The sequence below is a fragment of the Artemia franciscana genome, chromosome 2 (genome assembly GCF_032884065.1).
Source record: "Artemia franciscana chromosome 2, ASM3288406v1, whole genome shotgun sequence".
In the NCBI taxonomy this organism is placed as follows: domain Eukaryota; kingdom Metazoa; phylum Arthropoda; class Branchiopoda; order Anostraca; family Artemiidae; genus Artemia; species Artemia franciscana.
In genome coordinates, this window is record NC_088864.1 from 11676683 (window position 1) to 11696127 (window position 19445).

The following is a 19445-nucleotide window of genomic DNA, read 5'->3' on the forward strand; positions in this document are numbered from 1 at the left end:
TTCGAGGGGGGGGGAATAAAAAATAATTTGATAATTTGAAATAATGAGCACCCAGGAAAAAATAGAGATTAGTAAGTGTAGGGAATGCTGTGATATTACTTTGTACTCAGGCGTGAAAACTATCGTATAATGTTGCCAAACAATGCCTGTAGCGTAAAAATGCAATGTAGATAGATTTGTTGATATAGTCAAAAACAGGTTATACAAAAAGTGTACAAACAACTCGGTAATCTTTGGCAAACACAAAACTATTTACAAATCTCATGAAAAGTTATTAAACCTAAAAAGAGCAATTCTTACTAAATGAAGTGTCTGAAACTCGAATGAAATAAACTCTAAGGATACCTACCTTGTCCCACATTCTGGGGTGGAATAGTTCGAAATTGAAATAATAGATAGATAGATAGATAGGTGTATTTCAAAAACCTGTGGGCCATATACACACAAAAATATAAATAAATAACAAACAAGCAAGGAAATTAACAACAGTACGAACACGCACAAAAAAACAGAATTCAACGCAAAAAGTACCTGATCTAACTACAAAAGAAATTAATCATATAAAATTTTTTCTTCTTATTAAAGATTTATCTATATATACTCCCACTCGAAATATTGTGGTTGGGTTACTGTTTTGTAGAATACCCGGAAGCATCAAATTAATCCCATGCAAATAAATTTCCCGTAAATCCAAGAGCACCGGGCATTTCCGGAGAAAATGATCCAAGTCTTCATCATCATCTTTACAAAGGGGACAAACATACCGCCTATCAGGACCAACTATCATTTTATTTTTGTCGAACGTTTTTGCCTGTTCTGGATTGGAAGACAATTTCCCCTAAGCTGAATCCAACGACGTAGAATCATAGCCGGTAAATTAAATTTAAAATAAACTTCCTCCCCAAAACTAGGTTTTGCCTGATTATAATGTTGTAGGGTTGTAGAATCAAAAACCAGCCCTTGCCAATGCTGAATTTCCTGACTCTCTAATATAAATCGTACCTGGCTTTCTAAATTTGTTGGTACATCACGAGAGCAAAGACCATTATTCCATAAATAAGGCATTCCTACTTTTTCTAGTAATGATTTAATTTGGGATGGCCACGAGGTTTTTAAACCACATTTCAACATCTCTTCATATGCCACTCTTACTAGTCTATCTTCATTACTCTTAGTTAACTTCAACCAGAATCTAAGCATTAAAATATACCTACGTAGCTTTAAAGAAAGCAGGCCCATATTACCTTTCAGAATCTGTGAATGAGTTGTCTGATGTAGACCAAACACTCTTTTATAATACTGGAGCTGAAGGGATTCCAGTTGCTGCACCGTTTCTCCACCCCATATCTCTGCTTCATATTCTATGACGGGTAAAATTTTTGTGTTAAATATTCTTTTATGCATTTTTAGGTTTTTGATCCCCATTATCGTCGGGTTTCTAAATATAGCTGACATGGCCACCCTACCTCTCTTAATTATTTCATCAACATGACTCCTTAGGCTTCCATATTCCGATAAGATAAAGCCTAAATATTTTATTCTTTTACTTATAAGTAGTTCCTTATTATTAAATTTAAATGTATATTTTTCATCCTCCCCAACCTTCCTTTTTTTAAAAATAACAACTTCGCTCTTTTCAGTATTCAGCCTTAACTTTTTTATATGCAAATATTCTTCTATGAGATTCAAAAGTCTGTAGATCTTGCCGTTTATTAGCCACCAAAGCAATATCATCTGCAAATAATAAGAGAGATAGTTTTTGAGTCCCTAGGCTAACTTTCGGAGCCCATCTATTCTCTAGAAAATTAACAACATCATTAATAAAAATATTAAACAACTTAGGTGAAAGGGTGCTGCCCTATTTTACTCCCCGCTTAAAATCAAAAAGCTTCGAAAACCTATTACCAACTTGAATGATTCCACTCACACCAGTATACATGATCACTATCAATCTAACAAATGAATGGGGAAGGCCAATATTTAGCATGGCATCCTTCAATAACTCTCTGTCGACACTATCAAAAGCCTTATGGAGATCCAGAAATCCCACATAAAGACAAGTTTTACCCTTTCCATATTTATCTATTAATGCCTTTAAAATAAACACACTATCTGTCGTCCCATACCCTGTCCTGAAACTTCCTTGTTCCTCATGTATTAAATTATTTTTATTTAACCAATTGGAAAGCCTGGTATCTAATATTTTCTCCAAAACCTTATTTAAAGCAGGGACAAGTGCTATTAAACGATAATTTTCATGAGCCTTCGGGTTTCCTCTCTTAAAAAGTGGTATAAACAATGATGTCTTCCAAGCGCTTGGCCATTGCCCTGACCTTAACACCTTATTACAAAGAAGAACAATTATCGGCATCAAAATGGAAAGAAAATTCTTAAGTAACAATATTGGTATACCATCAACACCCGCAGCAGTACCACCTTTTAAATTCTTAAATATTGACTTAATCTCTTGGCCATTCACATCACCCACTAAATCGTAATCATGTTCTCTCATGGGATAAATAACCATCTCTGGGGTATGCGCTACCTCCTGAAGATCTGCACAAACACCTTCTAAATTATTTAGGTAATCAGGCCATGAATCAGCTTCCGGAACAGCCTGGGTATTAACATTTCCCCTTCCACTATCATTCTTTATATAGCCCCAAAACTTTTTAAAATTGAAATAATATGATAAATTTAAGACAGATCCAAAGGATTTGTTTTGATTTTGGACGATTGAATTGTAAAAGCCTTGGACAACTGTCTATCACTTCTAATATTTAAAGTTTTGAAATCTTTTTGTTGACTAGAGAAAGTAGGGTTTCCTTGTTTTCCGTATTTTAAATTATTTAAATTCAAGTCACGAATCTGTCATGATTGAAATAATTTTAATTTGAACAGTGCTTTTAGGAAAACCAGTTGTAGGCTTTCTTTCTTTAAATATATTTTACTGAATGTACTGCGACTCCCAATTTGATTGAGTCTCTGCTTTTTTACTTTAAATTTCCATGATTGATTTCTGAGAACCGAGTTTAACAAAAAGAAGCCTCAGATTGCCATGTTTACAATCGGCGATTTGAAAGGGCTTCTTTTTTCTTTTCATTTTGATTTTACGAGGACTTCATTTCCACAGTCAGGGCCGTATCCAGGGGAGGGGTATGGGGTTTGATCCCTCCTCTCGAAATATTTAGTCCAAAATCGTAACAAAATGTAGCTATATAAACAAGTTTTTGATGCGTTTTTAAGTTATTTTTGTATTTCCCCCACAAAAAATTCCCCTCTCCGAACAAAAATCCTGGATACGGCCCTGTTCACAGTGTTCCATTTTTTCTTATATTACATTAATTTAATTTAATTTTTAATGATATAAAATTGTCGCCCTCCCCACACAAAATTCTGCGTATATGCCTAAGATTGCTTACTTATAAGGGTGTATAAAGATCCTACTCCCGTTTGTATTTTGCATGTTTAGATATGTAATGCTATGTATAAAAAAAAAATCTGTTTTTACTTTTAGCAAAATTTGGCTTTATATTTAGGAATAACATCTGTTGGCTGCTTAATAGTGTTGAGATGAAATAATGCAGGAAAGCTAAAACTTGAAATCCGTGTAATATACTTTTTAGATTAGAATGTCAATAAAAGTTGGGGTTAGTGCACTGAATTTTTCACTCCGTCAAGTTTGGTCGAGAACTGACAACCCCTTTTCGTAGTTTTGCAAATGTTAAGGTTCGAGAACCCATCTCCCGTTTTCTGTAGATTTGTTGTTGCGTCATGACTTCAAAAGCTACAGCTTTGACACTAGTTTTTATTTCTCAACAAATTTGGTTATACAGGGTTAATGGGTCAGTATTCACTGACCCATTTCATTTTTAAATAACTTTTTTATTTTAACAGTTATATGCGTGAAATTTTAATATCATAAAGTCAAGGTGATCAAAATTGATTTTCTATCACGTATGTATACCGTACGTATACTGTATCACGGTATATACCGTACGTTGTACGGTACTGAATTTTTCATAATTAATTTCCAGGATCTGAGAAAAAAATAAAAACATTAAGAAAATAAAAAAAATATTAAGAAATAAAAGAGATATTGACAAATAAAAAGGGTCAGTGACTTTTGGCCCACCCTGTATATGACAACTCTTTCTGGTAGGTGTACAAATGACAAGATTTTGAAAAACGCTTTTATTCCACCCTCCCCCTACGAATGCCTAGGATCGCAGCTTGCAAAGGGGGTTAGGGTATTCTTTGAGGCATGACACCAATAAAAAATTGAGTGTATAATAGCTAGAACTGTACGGCAGAATAGTATGTTTCTCTATAGTTAGCTACGGAATAACAACTAACCAAAGCAAATATGAAAATGGCATAATGACCGAACTTGTAAAGCAGAAAAGTGTATTTTTGAAGAGCAACGCCAAAATGAAGAATTGAGAATGCATAGTAGATCGCCTATAAGGCAAAATAGAATAATTCTTTAAAACGCGCCATGGAAAGAAAATTCTATAACATATTTCCTAAACATTATTTCAACTTTAAATTTTTTTAACTTCATATTATTTTCTGGAGACTGATTTTCAATGGCTGTAAAATATAATTATAATGCAGTATATAGTGATCATACGTTAGAATAACGATCATGCAAAGTAGAATAGCGAATTTTCCGAAGCACAAAATTGAAAAAGAACTGTCATATTGAAACCTACAAGTTGGTATGATTCAGCAAGTTATAAGGTCCTGTGACAAACATTTGTGTCTTAATCATCGTTGACTAACAAAAGACAAATCATAAATAAAGTCGCTGGATTAAAATTTGCTACCGTCAATTATAAGCCCTGACAACACAGTTGTTGAGCCAAAGAAGTTTGAATAAAACCTTTAATGATGGCTTTGAAGCATCGATGAAAAAAGTCGATAAAACTACAGGAAACTATCATAAAGATCTGCCAGTTCCACATGAAGTTGAATACTTGCTTGAAACAGCAAGAGGTAGAAGCGGTAATTCATCGGAATCAAAGAAGTTTTTAGTCAAGGTCTGACCAATGAAGATTAGGTCTGTTCCAAGGGGCTACTTACTGGGTTGTTTTGTGCACACTAAAGGTATGAATACATGTGATTACTATGAGTGGGGGGGGGTAGTTTTTTAAACTTAAAAACGTGTAGAAAATATAGAATTTTATGGGAAATGTAATGAAAACAAGGCAGTAGCCAGTATTTTTTTCGGAGGGGGGGGAGGTAAAGAAAATAAAAAAAAACATCAAAAATTTGTTTAAATGTATTTCTGTCATGTTTTCATGAGTCAGACAAAAGTTTCGGGGAGAGGGTACTTCAAACTCCCAAACATCTCTAGATTTACCCTTAATTGAACATTTGGATATTTTTGAGAGGCTGGGTTTGAAGGTGTCCTACCCTTGTGTACTCTTTGGACTCTAATTCCACATATTTGTATCACTTTGAAGGGTTTGAAGGTGTCCTACCCTTGTGTACTCTTTGGACTCTAATTCCACATATTTGTATCACTTTGTCCTTAATTTTCATATACTGGATTTCATAAAAAACTGCAGTACAAGAAACACATTATCTTTTAGAGAGAAAAAAACACAGAGTGTTTACAAAAAAAATAGTTGATGAAATCTGAGAAATTGCTATTAAAAGAAAGCAAAATTAAGTATTCAAAGATACGATGCGTTGGATTGGATTACAGCTTGGTTTCTTCTTCAAAATTCTAATCATCCAAATATTTTTTTAAGACTTTTTTTAGTAAAACTAATGGTTCAATTCCATTTTCAAAGCTAAGGCCGTGTTCAGGATTGGCAGGAGAGAACCGCAAGAATTTTTGTCCGGGGAAGGGATTTTCCAGACCAATGAAGAAGACGAGTTGTGCCTTATGTAGACTTTGTCTAACGACCTCAAACAAGGTCCAAGTTTAGCAGCATGTTTAAGAACAAGTCACGGTTTTGAACAATTGTTTTTGATCTTTGGGAGGAATAATTGTTTTTGCCTGTGTTTGTAGGATAGAAAATTTTTGTTAAAGAAATTCAAGAATGGAAATTAAATCTATTGCGAGGCTTACTCAGCATCACTGAGGATACGGACAATAAACAAAAGTCATGTACATAAAATAAAAAATAGGCCTTAGGGTTGACCCAATGGTGAGGTATGGTCAGAGACAGTGTTTCCACTAGTGGCTTTTTACAATCTGTTAATCGTCGGGAATTTTCAATAGAAAATCTATAGATGGTGTTTCCGATTCAGTAAAATTTTCTGTAAGCTACAAAAGTCTCATGGTCCAAGCAAAAAAACCCTGAATAATCGAAAAGGTGTTATCAATAAAAGTATCCCTCAGAAAGGTTTTCTTTCAAAATTTAAGGAGCCAAAGAATTTATGAGGGATAGCCCGTTATCCAATTTTCGTCATTGATACCTGGATATAGCCTTTCTTAAACGAAAGTTATCACATTTTGATTTTTACCATTATTTTTTTAGCTACCCAAATTATCACTAGCAACTTTTCATAATGCTAAGTAAAAAAACAGCAAACTTTGGCTTATGACCCTAGATTATATCTAAGTATTAAGTTTTTGGGGAAGGGTTTAGTAAATGGTTAAAATGAGAGGATTAAAAAATCTTATAAAGGCAAATGTCGAGAAATCATTTCCAGAATCTAGTAATATATATATATATATATATATATATATATATATATATATATATATATATATATATATATATATATATATATATATATATATATATATATATATATATATATATGTGTGTGTGTGTGTGTGTGTGTGTTTGTAATATAATATAATATATATAATGTAGTATAATATAAAATATAATGTCAACCTGTAATTGTAAAATATAACGTTTATTTGTTTTACTGCTTTCGCAAAAAGTATTCAAAAAGGAATAGTTTGATCAAGAAGTTCTAAAAGTAGTACTTTGGTACTAACCGTGGTAACCCTCCGCTGGTGGCGGTAGAATTTTAATTTGGGTCCTACGAAGCCCGTAAATCTACGAAACAAACCGTAGAAGTGGAAACACTGGTCCGAGACACCAAGTTCTGTACATCTGCTTGAAACAATATGTAATCCCTTGGTTGAAGCAGCAAGGTATCAAGGCAGTAATTCACCACATTCAAAGATGTCGTTTATTAAGGAGCTGGAAGAACAGAATTCGGGTTTGATGTTAAGGAGTGACATCATGTAAATCTTTGAACTAAGCAGACATGATGGTTCTTTTGTTCATATAACTCCACTGTTAAAAAAACAACAATAAGTTGAAGTCTCTTATTGTTACATCTTCATTGTCTTATATCGTGCTTAAAATATGGGTTTTTATGTTCGTACAAAGAGTTGGAGGTGGGCGTTACAAAGAAGATTGCAAAAGGTTTCACATTATCAATTATATAGACAGAGTCAAAAATTTAAACAATGTGAATGGTTTGCTGATGCGGTTAATCCATTGATGTTGTTATTTGATCTACTACTGTCGGCAAATTTTAGGCAATTTCCTCGCAGTTTTAAGAATAAATTGTATTTCTATTCAGACATCTGGTATCAACAGATTTTACTTTTTCACATAGCTATGATAAAATATGCTGTTAATGAAATCTAGAACAAGCATTCTAGAAATTTAGTCAAGTATTTTTTTTTTTTTGTTCAATAAATAAATAAACAAGATTAAGCTGTACGTTTGATTCAACCCTTATTAAATTTATTACATTGACATAAAAACTTCTTTTTTTTTAATTGGGTCATCTTGTATTAACAACCGGCTTCTTGTAATTCAGCGCCAGTTTTTTTTTTTTTTTTTTTTTTTTTTTTTCTCTGACCACTAGCGAACTTCTGACAGAATCATCCGTAAAAAGTTTTCACTGAATAAAACATGAGAGCTTTCCGGTAAATCCTTTAAAATGATAATTTAAATCAGTGAACAATACAAATCCATGCAATTCAGACAAAGCTCAGCATTTCCTTCTTAAAATTTCCCACCATAATTACAATGCAACAGGTCTGATAATCTGATCTCTTGTGATGACGATTTCTTCTGATTTCCTTCCTCTTTGGATAATCTGATTCCTGTTTTCAATTCAGGTTCGTTTTTGTAAATGGAGTCCAAATTTGGCAGAAGGGTAATATACAGAGGTGTCTTTTTTTTTGGGGGGGGCAAAGGGGGTGCTGTCCCAGGTGCAGAAATTTTAGGGGAGCAGAATCTTGACTGAATAATCTAACAGTTATAATCATTTGGCAATTTTTGGAAGTTTTATTTTTATTAAAGTAAAGTACAGGGCGCGGTATTCGCGTGCAATCTAGAACACACTCGAGAAGTTTGCTTAATGTAAGATCTAAGATAACCGATTTCACGGCCATAAATAGAAATGACAGGTTGTATTGGACTTGCATTATTTAGGCTATACATTTGCACATTAGGGTGGGGGGGGGTAAGGTTACATCAGGTTAGGTTACTTTATCCCCCCCTTAATGTGCAAATATATAGCCTGAGATGTATTATTATATAAACTAAAGTATTATATTGTATACTTTTTACAAGTTTACAATATTTTCATGTTGCTTTGGTATATTTCATTATGATTAACCTAACTTCTTTTCTCGAGTGTGTTCTGAATTGTAAGGGAGTACCCAGGGTGCCATTAATAAATCAAAACAACTTAATCATAATGACTGAATAACAAAATAGTGGCAATTAAAATAGATTATTAATCAATAAACCATAATCCGTGTTGCATTTGTACTTTTAGAAATTGTGCTGTGCTACCATACTATTCATATGTCTGTCCTGCGACAAAGATTAAATTTTAAAAAACAAAACAAGTTTCTTCAACTGGAAGTAAGGAGCGACATTAAAACTTAAAACGAACAGAAATTATTCCATATATGAAAGGGGCTGTCCCCTCCTCAACGTCCCGCTATTTACGCTAAAGTTTGATTCTTTGTCACAGTTCTACTTTTTAAAACAATAGAAAACTTGATGTAACTATTGGTATCAAAATTCTGTTTTTTAGAGTGTCGGTTACAATTGAGCCGAGTCGCTCCATCCTACAGTTCGTTACCACGAACTGTTTGATTCTGCAAGGATAACTTATAAGTTTTCCATAGGCTGTAGTATTGTCATAGCCAGATTAAGGTATTGTGGAGCCTTTGGGATAATTTAAAAAACGATCAGAACTTAAATAATGAAAAAAAGTTTTTTTCAACTGAAAGTAAGAAGCAGCATTAAAACTAAAACGAACCGAAATTACCGCTTATATGAAGGAGGTTGCTTCCTCCTCAACACCTTACTCTTCACACTCAAGTTTTTTTAGTACTTTGAAATAAAGCTTCTTATTGTTCCAATTTAGTTACAACCTTGTGTTTCAGGAGTTGTTCTTAAGGAATTGGGACAAAATCCAAACTTTAGCGTCACTTAAAAGGGGCACTATAACTTTTAATTTCCGTTCGAATGAGCCCTTTCACGATGTTCTAGGACCACTGGGTTAATATGATCACCCCTATGAAAAAACAAACAAATAAACACGCATCCGTGATCTTCCATCTGGCAAAAATACAAGATTCCACATTTTTGTATATAACAAAGCTTGAAGCTTGAAACCTCTACAATAGGGTTCTCGGATATGTTGAATCTAATGGTGTAATTTCCATTAAGATTCTATAACTCTTAGGCCCCCTTTTATGAAAATAAGGCAATTTTTTTCAGGTTCGTAACCTTTGATTGGTAAGACTAAACTTTATGAAACCTACATGTTTGACATCAGCACAAAAATCCGATTCTTTTGACGTATGTTTTGGTATTAAAATTCCCTTTTTTAGAGTTTCGGTTACTATTGAGCCAGGTCGCTCCTTAACTACAGTTCGTTACCACGAATTGTTTGATTGTGCTTCGGACTTTCTTAGAAAGGGCTCATTTAATTAAACTTATATGTGAGCAGCTTACGTAGATTAAGGCTTCTTATTTTGAATATATGACTTTTTATCCTAGTAACTTACTTCTAATAACGGGTCTAAGGCAAGGGGTCGGCACATGGGTCACTTTTTTTTTGAAGGATATGTTTCTTAGTTAGAATAAGACTTCTCTTCAAATAAGTTGATTTTTCGGTAGCAAGGAATCATGAAACATTTTACAAGTTTCCATAAAAAAAAAAAAAAAAAATGTGAGCTAAACAAATAGGTGAGCTCCTAAAGCTTGGTGCCCATAGTTTGTATTTTGTACTAGCCTATTGGATAATACGGCATTGGGTGTTGTTGGCCTTAAAATTTATATTATTTAGTCCTTGCATTCTTGTATATGGCTTATTAACTTTTTCAAACAATTATGATCATATCATTTTAAAATGCACAATAGAATAAAATATATGTTTTAAGAAAATAAAATAAATAAAAGGGATTTAAATATTTTGGGTATTAGAAGTCACTTTATTGTAAGCCAGACTGTTGACTGCTTTAAGGAAATTTATTTTACTCATTATGGTGTGTCCTACCCTACCATGGTAATTCCGAAAACAGCATATTTTTTAAAATTATAACTTCTGATAATTTTGGGACGCATTTGGCCTCTTACCTGTCAACCTGGACACATAATGAGTTAACCTTTTATTTTTCAGGCTTCATTCCACTATGCGTCAAAACTACTTTATCAAGCTACCGAATCTAAGGTATATTTCAAGAATATGTCAATTATTATTCCCAAAACATGGTCAAATTGTCCACGGCAAGTCACCCCGAGGGTGGGAGTTGCTTGGAGTAGGACAGATTTACTGGTGACTGAAAAAGGCTCATTGGGTAACTCTGCATGGACGCTCCAGCCGAAAGGATGTGGCAACTCTGGCTATTATTCGCACTTACCCTTGAAAATGTTTGATAACAATGAAACAAAAAATGGTAATGTTATGTCTTTTTAGCTGTTGACTCATTTCCATTGTTCTCCTTATCTCTTTAGTCTTTTAAGTAGCGATTTCTCACTTCCTAACTATTAAGTTTCAGATTTCGTGAAACAAAAAATTATAGGCCTAGCTGTTTTGTATAACTGTTACTTTTTTTTACTTTTTTTTATTTATTTTTTTTTTTTGCGTGTGTGAAGAATATCCTCTTAAATTAGGAATAATATTAACAATTTTAGTTTTTTCTCATTTTTCTCTTTTTCTTAACTTTTTTTCTGCAATCCTTTCTTGCCAGCAGTGAGTTCTAAAAAAATAGAAAGGCAGAGTAGTAAAATATAAAAGAGTTAACTAGAGTTTCCTATCTTTCTAGTTAGAATTAGTTTTTTCTAGTTAGAATTTTGTTCTTATTGTAGCTATATTACGAAGACAGTCTTTCGACAATACCACCACTATCTTTTTTGTTCATGTTGATTTCTTTTAGTTCTGTACACTCTAAGCATTTGAATATTATTTTTGGTTGCTCTTTCTTTTTTTTTCTTTTTTTCTTTTCGAAGATAACTTGGCTTTGTTTAAGTATGCTTTACTTCCGGGCAATTGGCACTCCTACACGGTTAAGGCACGTCCTAATGGAAAAGGAAGGCTAGGGCCTTGAAACCCTAAATTTTCCCCAATTTTTAGGAATTTCTGATAGGGAAATAGGGCTTGATAGGGTCTGTTTTTGCGCCAAATTTGAGACTTTCGGTATTGGATTTTTTTTCCTTTTTAAAAAAGGGTGATTCTACTATCAAGTTATTAAATTCACGTTGTATAATGTGTTGAAAATATGCAAATGAGAATTCAATCTAGGACATTTGGGAGGTAAATACCAGTCACGCCTAGCTTATCCTTTAATATCTTGGCTAAAATGCTTTGGCTAAAAAATACAATAAATTGAAACATTATTCAAACGATTATAATTTCTTCGACCACACTGGTTTTCCATTTATGAAAAATTAAGGAAGAAAAAACGGGTTTTAATTTCAACAAAGGAGTGACCAAAAAAAACAACAAAATAACATTTTAATTAAAAATATTCCGAATATTTTGGCCCACGTCCAGGAGCCTTTCTCAGTGAAAAAAAAAACGAAAATATGTTTTAAAAATAACACACGCAAAGATACGACAACTAAATACACGAAGAAAAAATAAATAAATGAGAACAACTCACATTATGAACGAACTTCCAGCATTGATGTTACAACATGAGAAAAAAACCAAAGCAAATGTCTATAGTCTATGTCTTGGGTCACCCTCCTTTCAACATTCAGTGTATAAATGGGAATCTATTAAAAGTGAAGACTATATTTACTTCAACAAACAAAAAGGTCACCATACCCCAGGTCTATCACCCATAACTAAATTTCACAGGCTAATCAACAAATTCATGAATTATAAATTAAATGGAGTTTTTTTTTGCTAGATTAGCTGCAGTCCGTTGACTTTTCCCAGCTTGGACCTCATTCTAACTTTTGTTTGCAAAGTTATTACTTGTTCCAGGACAATTAAGTGAATCACAACTAGTTGAAATTTTTATCTGCTCCATAATTAAACTACTATAAATTTAGTTTATCCTAAATGCCCTCCATCTCTATTAATACTAAAACCCCCGTAGACAATCTTTTTTATCTCTGTACTTTCTCCGAAATGTTGCAAAAGTTCTACAGACGTATTTGCAATGTTTGTCTGATCAATTAAAATGCTCTGAGGAGAAAAATTAAATACGTGTTCTGCTGCAGCTGATTCAAACGTTTTCGGTGTTTGATTATGTTTTAGCGAGCAATCTATAACACTGCTGTAGCCTATTTTCTAAATTCTGCTGTGTTCTTCCTACATAAAATTTAAAGAGCATGAAATTTGGTTTTCTGTTCTTTTCATTTTTTCCGTTTTCCCGGACGTGGGGCCGAACTATTCGGAATATTTTTTTTAATTAAAGTGTTGTTTTGTTTTTATTTTTGTTCACTACTGTGTCAAAATTAAATCCCTTTTTTCTTGCTTAATTTTTCGTATTTGAAACGATTGATCCTAATCATCCCACTGATGAAGACCCCTCTTCCTAAAATAAGAAAGTTTTTGTATTAATATGCTATGTACGTAATTGTTGTCTAATATTCTTACAAGGCTATCTGTTGAGTTACACTAAAAATATACGTCACTTACAAATTAACTTACGTAACGATCTTCTATATTCGTATGTCTTTATTGCATATATGAAGGGGTTCACCCCTCGTCGATAGCTCACTCTTTACACTTAAGCTTAAATTTTGTCCCAAATCGTTAAGAATGACCTCTGAATCACAAAGGCCACAAAATAAATAGTCAAAATTGCTAAAAACACTTTAGCGTAAAGAGTAAGGTATTACGAGGAGGTAAATCCCTCATATCCGTAATAATTTTTGTTCGTTTTAAGTTTTGATGCTGCTTCTTACTTTCAGTAGAAAAAACTTTTCATATTTGTTTTTTCATTGTTTTTTCTAATAATGCTGGAAAACCCTGCGCCCCTTTCATTGAAATTCTCTTCCCCCATAATAAGCTCCTGCATAGACATATCCTCCCGCGTAACCCCCCACTCAGCTCTCCCCCTCCCTAAACCAAAAATCCCCTTGAAAACGTCTGTGCACTTCCCAGTAACCATTACTATGTGCAAACACAGGTTTAGCACAGGTTTCTGCACTCTCACGGGGACTGCAGGGGAGTAACTCGTCCCCAAAGACATAGTTATTAGGTCATTTGACTATGGTGAATAAAATGGCTATCTCAGAATTTTGATCCGCTGACTTTGGGGAAAAATGAGCGTAATTTTTTGGGTCACTTAAAAAGGGCACTAGAACTTTTAATTTCCGTTAGAATGAGCCTTCTCACGACATTCTAGGACCACTGAGTCGATACGAATACCCCTGGAAAAAAAAATAAAAAAATAAACACGCATCCGTGATCTGTCGTCTGGCAAAAAAAAAGCGAAATTCCACATTTTTTTAGATGGGAGCTTGAAACTTCTACAACAAGGTTTTCTGATACGCTGAATCTGATGGTGCGACTTTCGTGAAGATTGTATGACTTTTAGGGGGTGTTTCCCTCTATTTTCTAAAATGAGGCAAATTTTCTCAGGCTCATGGGTAAGACTAATCTTGATGAAACCTATATATCTAAAATCAGCATTAAAATGCGTTTCTTTTGATGCAACTATTGGTTTCCAAATTCCATTTTTACAGTTTCGGTTAATATTGAGCCAGGTCGCTCCTTACAACAGTTCGTTACCACGAACTGTTTGATTGCACTTCTAATGTACCTTATTTTTTAGCTTATATTTTACTGATTTTCTCCCCCATGTTTCTTTTTTGCTTTAAGTTGGCCTTTTCCACTATCGAAACTTCACAAGTTTATGAAGGGAGGAGGGATTCTTTTTCATTGGCTGTTGTATGTCCGTTTTTATCTTTTTGGACATACGCTTTGACAGAAGTTTCCAATTCTCATCATTTTTGTTTGTCACTGTCCTCGGTACTAAAAGAAAACAAATATGATTTGATGTTTGTAAATCAAACAGTTCGTGGTAACGAACTGTAGTAAGGAGCGATCCGGCTCAATAGTAACCAAAACTCTAAAAAATTGAATTTTGATATAAATAGCTACATCAAAAGAATTGCATTTTAATGCTGATTTTAAATATATAAGTTTCATCAAGTTTAGTCTTAGCCATCAAAAGTTACGAGCCTGAGAAAATTTGCCTTATTTAGGAAAATAGGGGGAAACACCCCCTAAAAGTCGTAGGATCTTAACGAAAATGACACCATCAGATTCAGCGTATCAGAGAACCCTTCTATAGAAGTTTCAAGCTCCTATCTACAAAAATGTGGAATTTTTCATTTTTTGCCAGAAGACAAATCACGGGTGCGTGTTTATTTGTTTGTTTTTTTGTTTTTTTTTTTTTTTTTTTCCCCAGGGGTCATCGTATCGACCAAGTGGTCCTAGAATGTCGCAAGAGGGCTCATTCTAACGGAAATGAAAAGTTCTAGTGCCCTTTTTAAGTGACCAAAAAAATTGGAGGGCATCTAGGCCCCCTCCCACGCTCATTTTTTTCCCAAAGTCAACGGATCAAAATTTTGAGATAGCCATTTTGTTTGGCATAGTTGAAAATCTTAATAACTATGTTTTTGGGGATGACTTACTCCCCCACAGTCCCTGGGGGAGGGGTTGCAAGTTACAAACTTCAACCAGTGTTTACATATAATAATGGTTATTGGGAAGTGTACAGACGTTTTTAGGGGGATTTTTTTGGTTTTGGGGGTAGTGTTGAGGGAGGGGGCTATGTGGGAGGATCTTTCCTTGGAGAAATATGCCATGGGGAAAAAAAATTCAATGAAAAGGGCGCAGGATTTTCTAGCATTACTATAAAAAAAAACAATGAAAAAATAAACATGAAAACGTTTTTTCAAATGAAAGTAAGGAATAGCATTGAAATTTAAAACAAACAGAGATTATTACGCATATGAAGGGTTCTAAAAATACTTTAGCATAACGAGCGAGGTATTTAGGAGGAGATAAATACCTCGCTCTTTATGCTAAAATATTTTTAGTGATTTCAACTATTTATTCTACGGCCTATTTGATTCAGGGGTCATTCTTAAAGAATTGGAACAAAACTTACGATTTAGTGTAAAGAGCGAGGTATTAACGAGGGTACAAACCCCCTCGTACACATAATAAAAATATAAGAATATAAAAGTTTGTTACGTAAGTTAATTCTTAAGTTACGTATATTTTTTACTAATAAAAACGTTCGTTGAATATTAAAAGTTCTAGTAGCCTTTTTAAGTAACCGAAAAATTGGAGGGCAGCTAGGCCTCCTTCCCCACCCCTTATTTCTCAAAATCGTCTGATCAAAACTAAGAGAAAGCCATTTAGCCAAAAAAAAATTAATATACTAATTTCATTTCAATAATTTATGTGCGGAGAGCCAAAATCAAACATGCATTAATTCAAAAACGTTCAGAAATTAAATAAAAAAAACTAGTTTTTTTAACTGAAAGTAAGGAGCGACATTAAAACTTAAAACGAACAGAAATTACTCCGTATATGAAATGGGTTGTCCCCTCCGCAGTCCCACGCTCTTTACGCTGAAGTTTTTAGTTGTTTTAAAAAGTAGAATTGTGGCAAAGAGTCAAACTTTAGCGTAAAGAGCGTGGGACTGCGGAGGGGACAACCCATTTCATATACGGAGTAATTTCTGTTCGTTTTAAGTTTTAATGTCGCTCCTTACTTTCAGTTAAAAAAACTAGTTTTTTTTATTTAATAACCCCATATGATGATATCTCATTCTTAATGCCGGGAAGGTCAAATTCCAAAATATTACTATAGGAAAATTTCAGGGTAAATCATAAATATTTCTAGTTTGAGGGGAAGGGGTACTGGTCCCAAAGCTATCTCTGTGTATATGCCTGATTGTCAAGCTTTTTAATTTACAATATTATATTGATGCAGTTTCCTTGCATCCAAATTTGACTTTAAATACCTGTTCGTTAATTAGAGCTCGGTTTTTGTTTGTAATTTTATTTCGTCGCTGGTTGTAGCATGCAATCAATGACTGTAAATCTGTTTTGACTTTGTCAGAATCTCAGCAAAAAAGTTGAGTTATAGGAATATATTACGAAATCAAAGAACTATTTTTCGTACACATCATCAGGATATTCGTATTTGCAAGCATATTAGACACATAAATTAGAAACAAATTTGTGCGGTCTTAGTCGTGCAAAAAAGTTTTGTTTGACGTTTGTATAATCAGTTATTTGTTATAACTATAGAATTCGTCGTGACTTGCCATAAAAAGGCGAACGTAAATTAATTATAATGCAGAACAAAATGCAGACATTCAGTTCCTGTGCTGTTCATTTCAATCATGAACCATGATGGGCAGTTTTTCTAAAAGTCATGCACATTCTCTCCCAAGACAACTAACAAGAAAGTCCCATAGTAGGTACGTGCGTAGGTTTTTTTTTTTGGGGGGGGGGATAATAATAATAAAAATATTTTAAAAACTTGAAAAAATTGTATCCAAAAATTTGGGGAAAATAAGGATTTCAGGGGGACAGCCCTGAGCCCCTACCCCTCTTTTCAACCCTGCTCCATAATTATTTTAGATTTCTATCAGTTATTTTTATTTCATGGAAGCAGTAAAGTAAGCCAGAATTTATTTAGAGAAGGGCTAATTTTTTAGACCTAAAGAGGCTCTAAACTGAACCAAGAGCTCAGATTTAGCTATGAGTCAAGGCCTGTTCTAAACTGAATTTAATTAAATTACATTAAACTAGTATAGTTTGATTTAAAATGGCGAATATTCCAAAGTTTAGTCATCCCAACAGTCATGTATAGATGCAGAACATGGACACTCAAAATCAAAGAGGAAGAAAACGTTATAAACTGAATTTAATTAAATTACATTACACTAGTATAGTTCGATCTTAAAATGCGAATATTCCAAAGCCTAGTCATCCGAATAGTCATGTATAGATGCCAAACATGGATACTCAAAATCAAAGATGAAGAAAACGTCCTAAACTGAATTTAATCAAACATCACACTAGTATAGTTTGATCTTGAACTGCGAATATTCCAAAGCCTAGTCGTCCCAATAGTCATGTATAGATACAAAACATGGACACTCAAAATCAAAGAGGAAGAAAAAGTTCTAAACTGAATTTAATTAAATTACATTACGCTAGTATAGTTTGATCTTGAACTGCAAATATTCCAAAGCCTAGTCGTCCCAATAGTCATGTATAGATGTGAAACATGGACGCTCAATCAAAGAGGAAGAAAACGTTCTAAACTGAATTTAATTAAATTACATTACACTAGTATAGTTTGATCTTAAAATGCGAATATTCTAATGCATAGTCATCCGAATAGTCATGTATAGATGCGAAACCTGGACACTCAAAATCAAAGAGGAAGAAAACGTCCTAAACTGAATTTAATCAAACATTACACTAGTATAGTTTGATCTTAAACTACGAATATCCCAAAGCCAAGTCATCCCAATAGTCATGTATAGATGCAAAACATGGACACTCAAAATCAAAGAGGAAGAAAAAGTTCTAAACTGAATTTAATTAAATTACATTACACTAGTATAGTTTGATCTCAAACTGCAAATATTCCTAAGCCTAGTCATCCGAATAGTCATGCATAGATGCGAAACATGGACACTCAAAATCAAAGAGGAAGAAAACGTTCTAAACTGAATTTAATTAAATTACATTACACTAGTATAGTTTGATCTTAAAATGCGAATATTCTAATGCATAGTCATCCGAATAGTCATGTATAGATGCGAAACCTGGACACTCAAAATCAAAGAGGAAGAAAACGTCCTAAACTGAATTTAATCAAACATCACACTAGTATAGTTTGATCTTAAACTACGAATATCCCAAAGCCATGTCATCCCAATAGTCATGTATAGATGCAAAACATGGACACTCAAAATCAAAGAGGAAGAAAAAGTTCTAAACTGAACTTAATTAAATTACATTACGCTAGTATAGTTTGATCTTGAACTGCGAATATTCCAAAGCCTAGTCGTCCCAACAGTCATGTATAGATGCAAAACATGGACACTCGAAATCAAAGAGGAAGAAAAAGCTCTAAACTGAATTTAATTAAATTACATTACGCTAGTATAGTTTGATCTTGAACTGCGAATATTCCAAAGCCTAGTCGTCCCAATAGTCATGTATAGATGTGAAACATGGACGCTCAATCAAAGAGGAAGAAAACGTTCTAAACCGAATTTAATTAAATTACATTACACTAGTATAGTTTGATCTTAAACTGCAAATATTCCTAAGCCTAGTCATCCGAATAGTCATGCATAGATGCGAAACATGGACACTCAAAATCAAAGAGGAAGAAAACGTTCTAAACTGAATTTAATTAAATTACATTACACTAGTATAGTTTGATCTTAAAATGCGAATATTCTAAAGCCTAGTCATCCGAATAGTCATGTATAGATGCGAAACCTGGACACTCAAAATCAAAGAGGAAGAAAACGTCCTAAACTAAATTTAATCAAACATCACACTAGTATAGTTTGATCTTAAACTACGAATATCCCAAAGCCAAGTCATCCCAATAGTCATGTATAGATGCAAAACATGGACACTCAAAATCAAAGAGGAAGAAAAAGTTCTAAACTGAACTTAATTAAATTACATTACGCTAGTATTGTTTGATCTTGAACTGCGAATAGTCCAAAGCCTAGTCGTCCCAATAGTCATGTATAGATGCAAAACATGGACACTCAAATTCAAAGAGGAAAAAAAGTTCTAAACTGAATTTAATTAAATTACATTACGCTAGTATAGTTTGATCTTGAACTGCGAATATTCCAAAGCCTAGTCGTCCCAATAGTCATGTATAGATGTGAAACATGGACGCTCAATAAAAGAGGAAGAAAACGTTCTAAACTGAATTTAATTAAATTACATTACACTAGTATA

General features: G+C 33.6%; 1 protein-coding gene across 2 annotated transcripts in view; it reads left to right on the top strand.

Annotated features, from left to right (window-relative positions):
• LOC136037267 (calcium-activated chloride channel regulator 2-like) overlaps positions 1-19445 on the top strand; it is a 113528-nt gene that overhangs the window by 42571 nt on the left and 51512 nt on the right. Inside the window, exons 1-2 of one of the 2 annotated variants that reach the window (XM_065719911.1) lie at positions 7991-8110; positions 10636-10912. In XM_065719911.1, coding sequence (XP_065575983.1) covers positions 10702-10912 — 211 coding nt within the window. In that variant the 5' untranslated portion in view covers positions 7991-8110; positions 10636-10701. Of the gene's footprint in view, positions 1-7990; positions 8111-10635; positions 10913-19445 lie in introns of those variants that run through there. The other variant, XM_065719905.1, reaches the window with a different exon arrangement.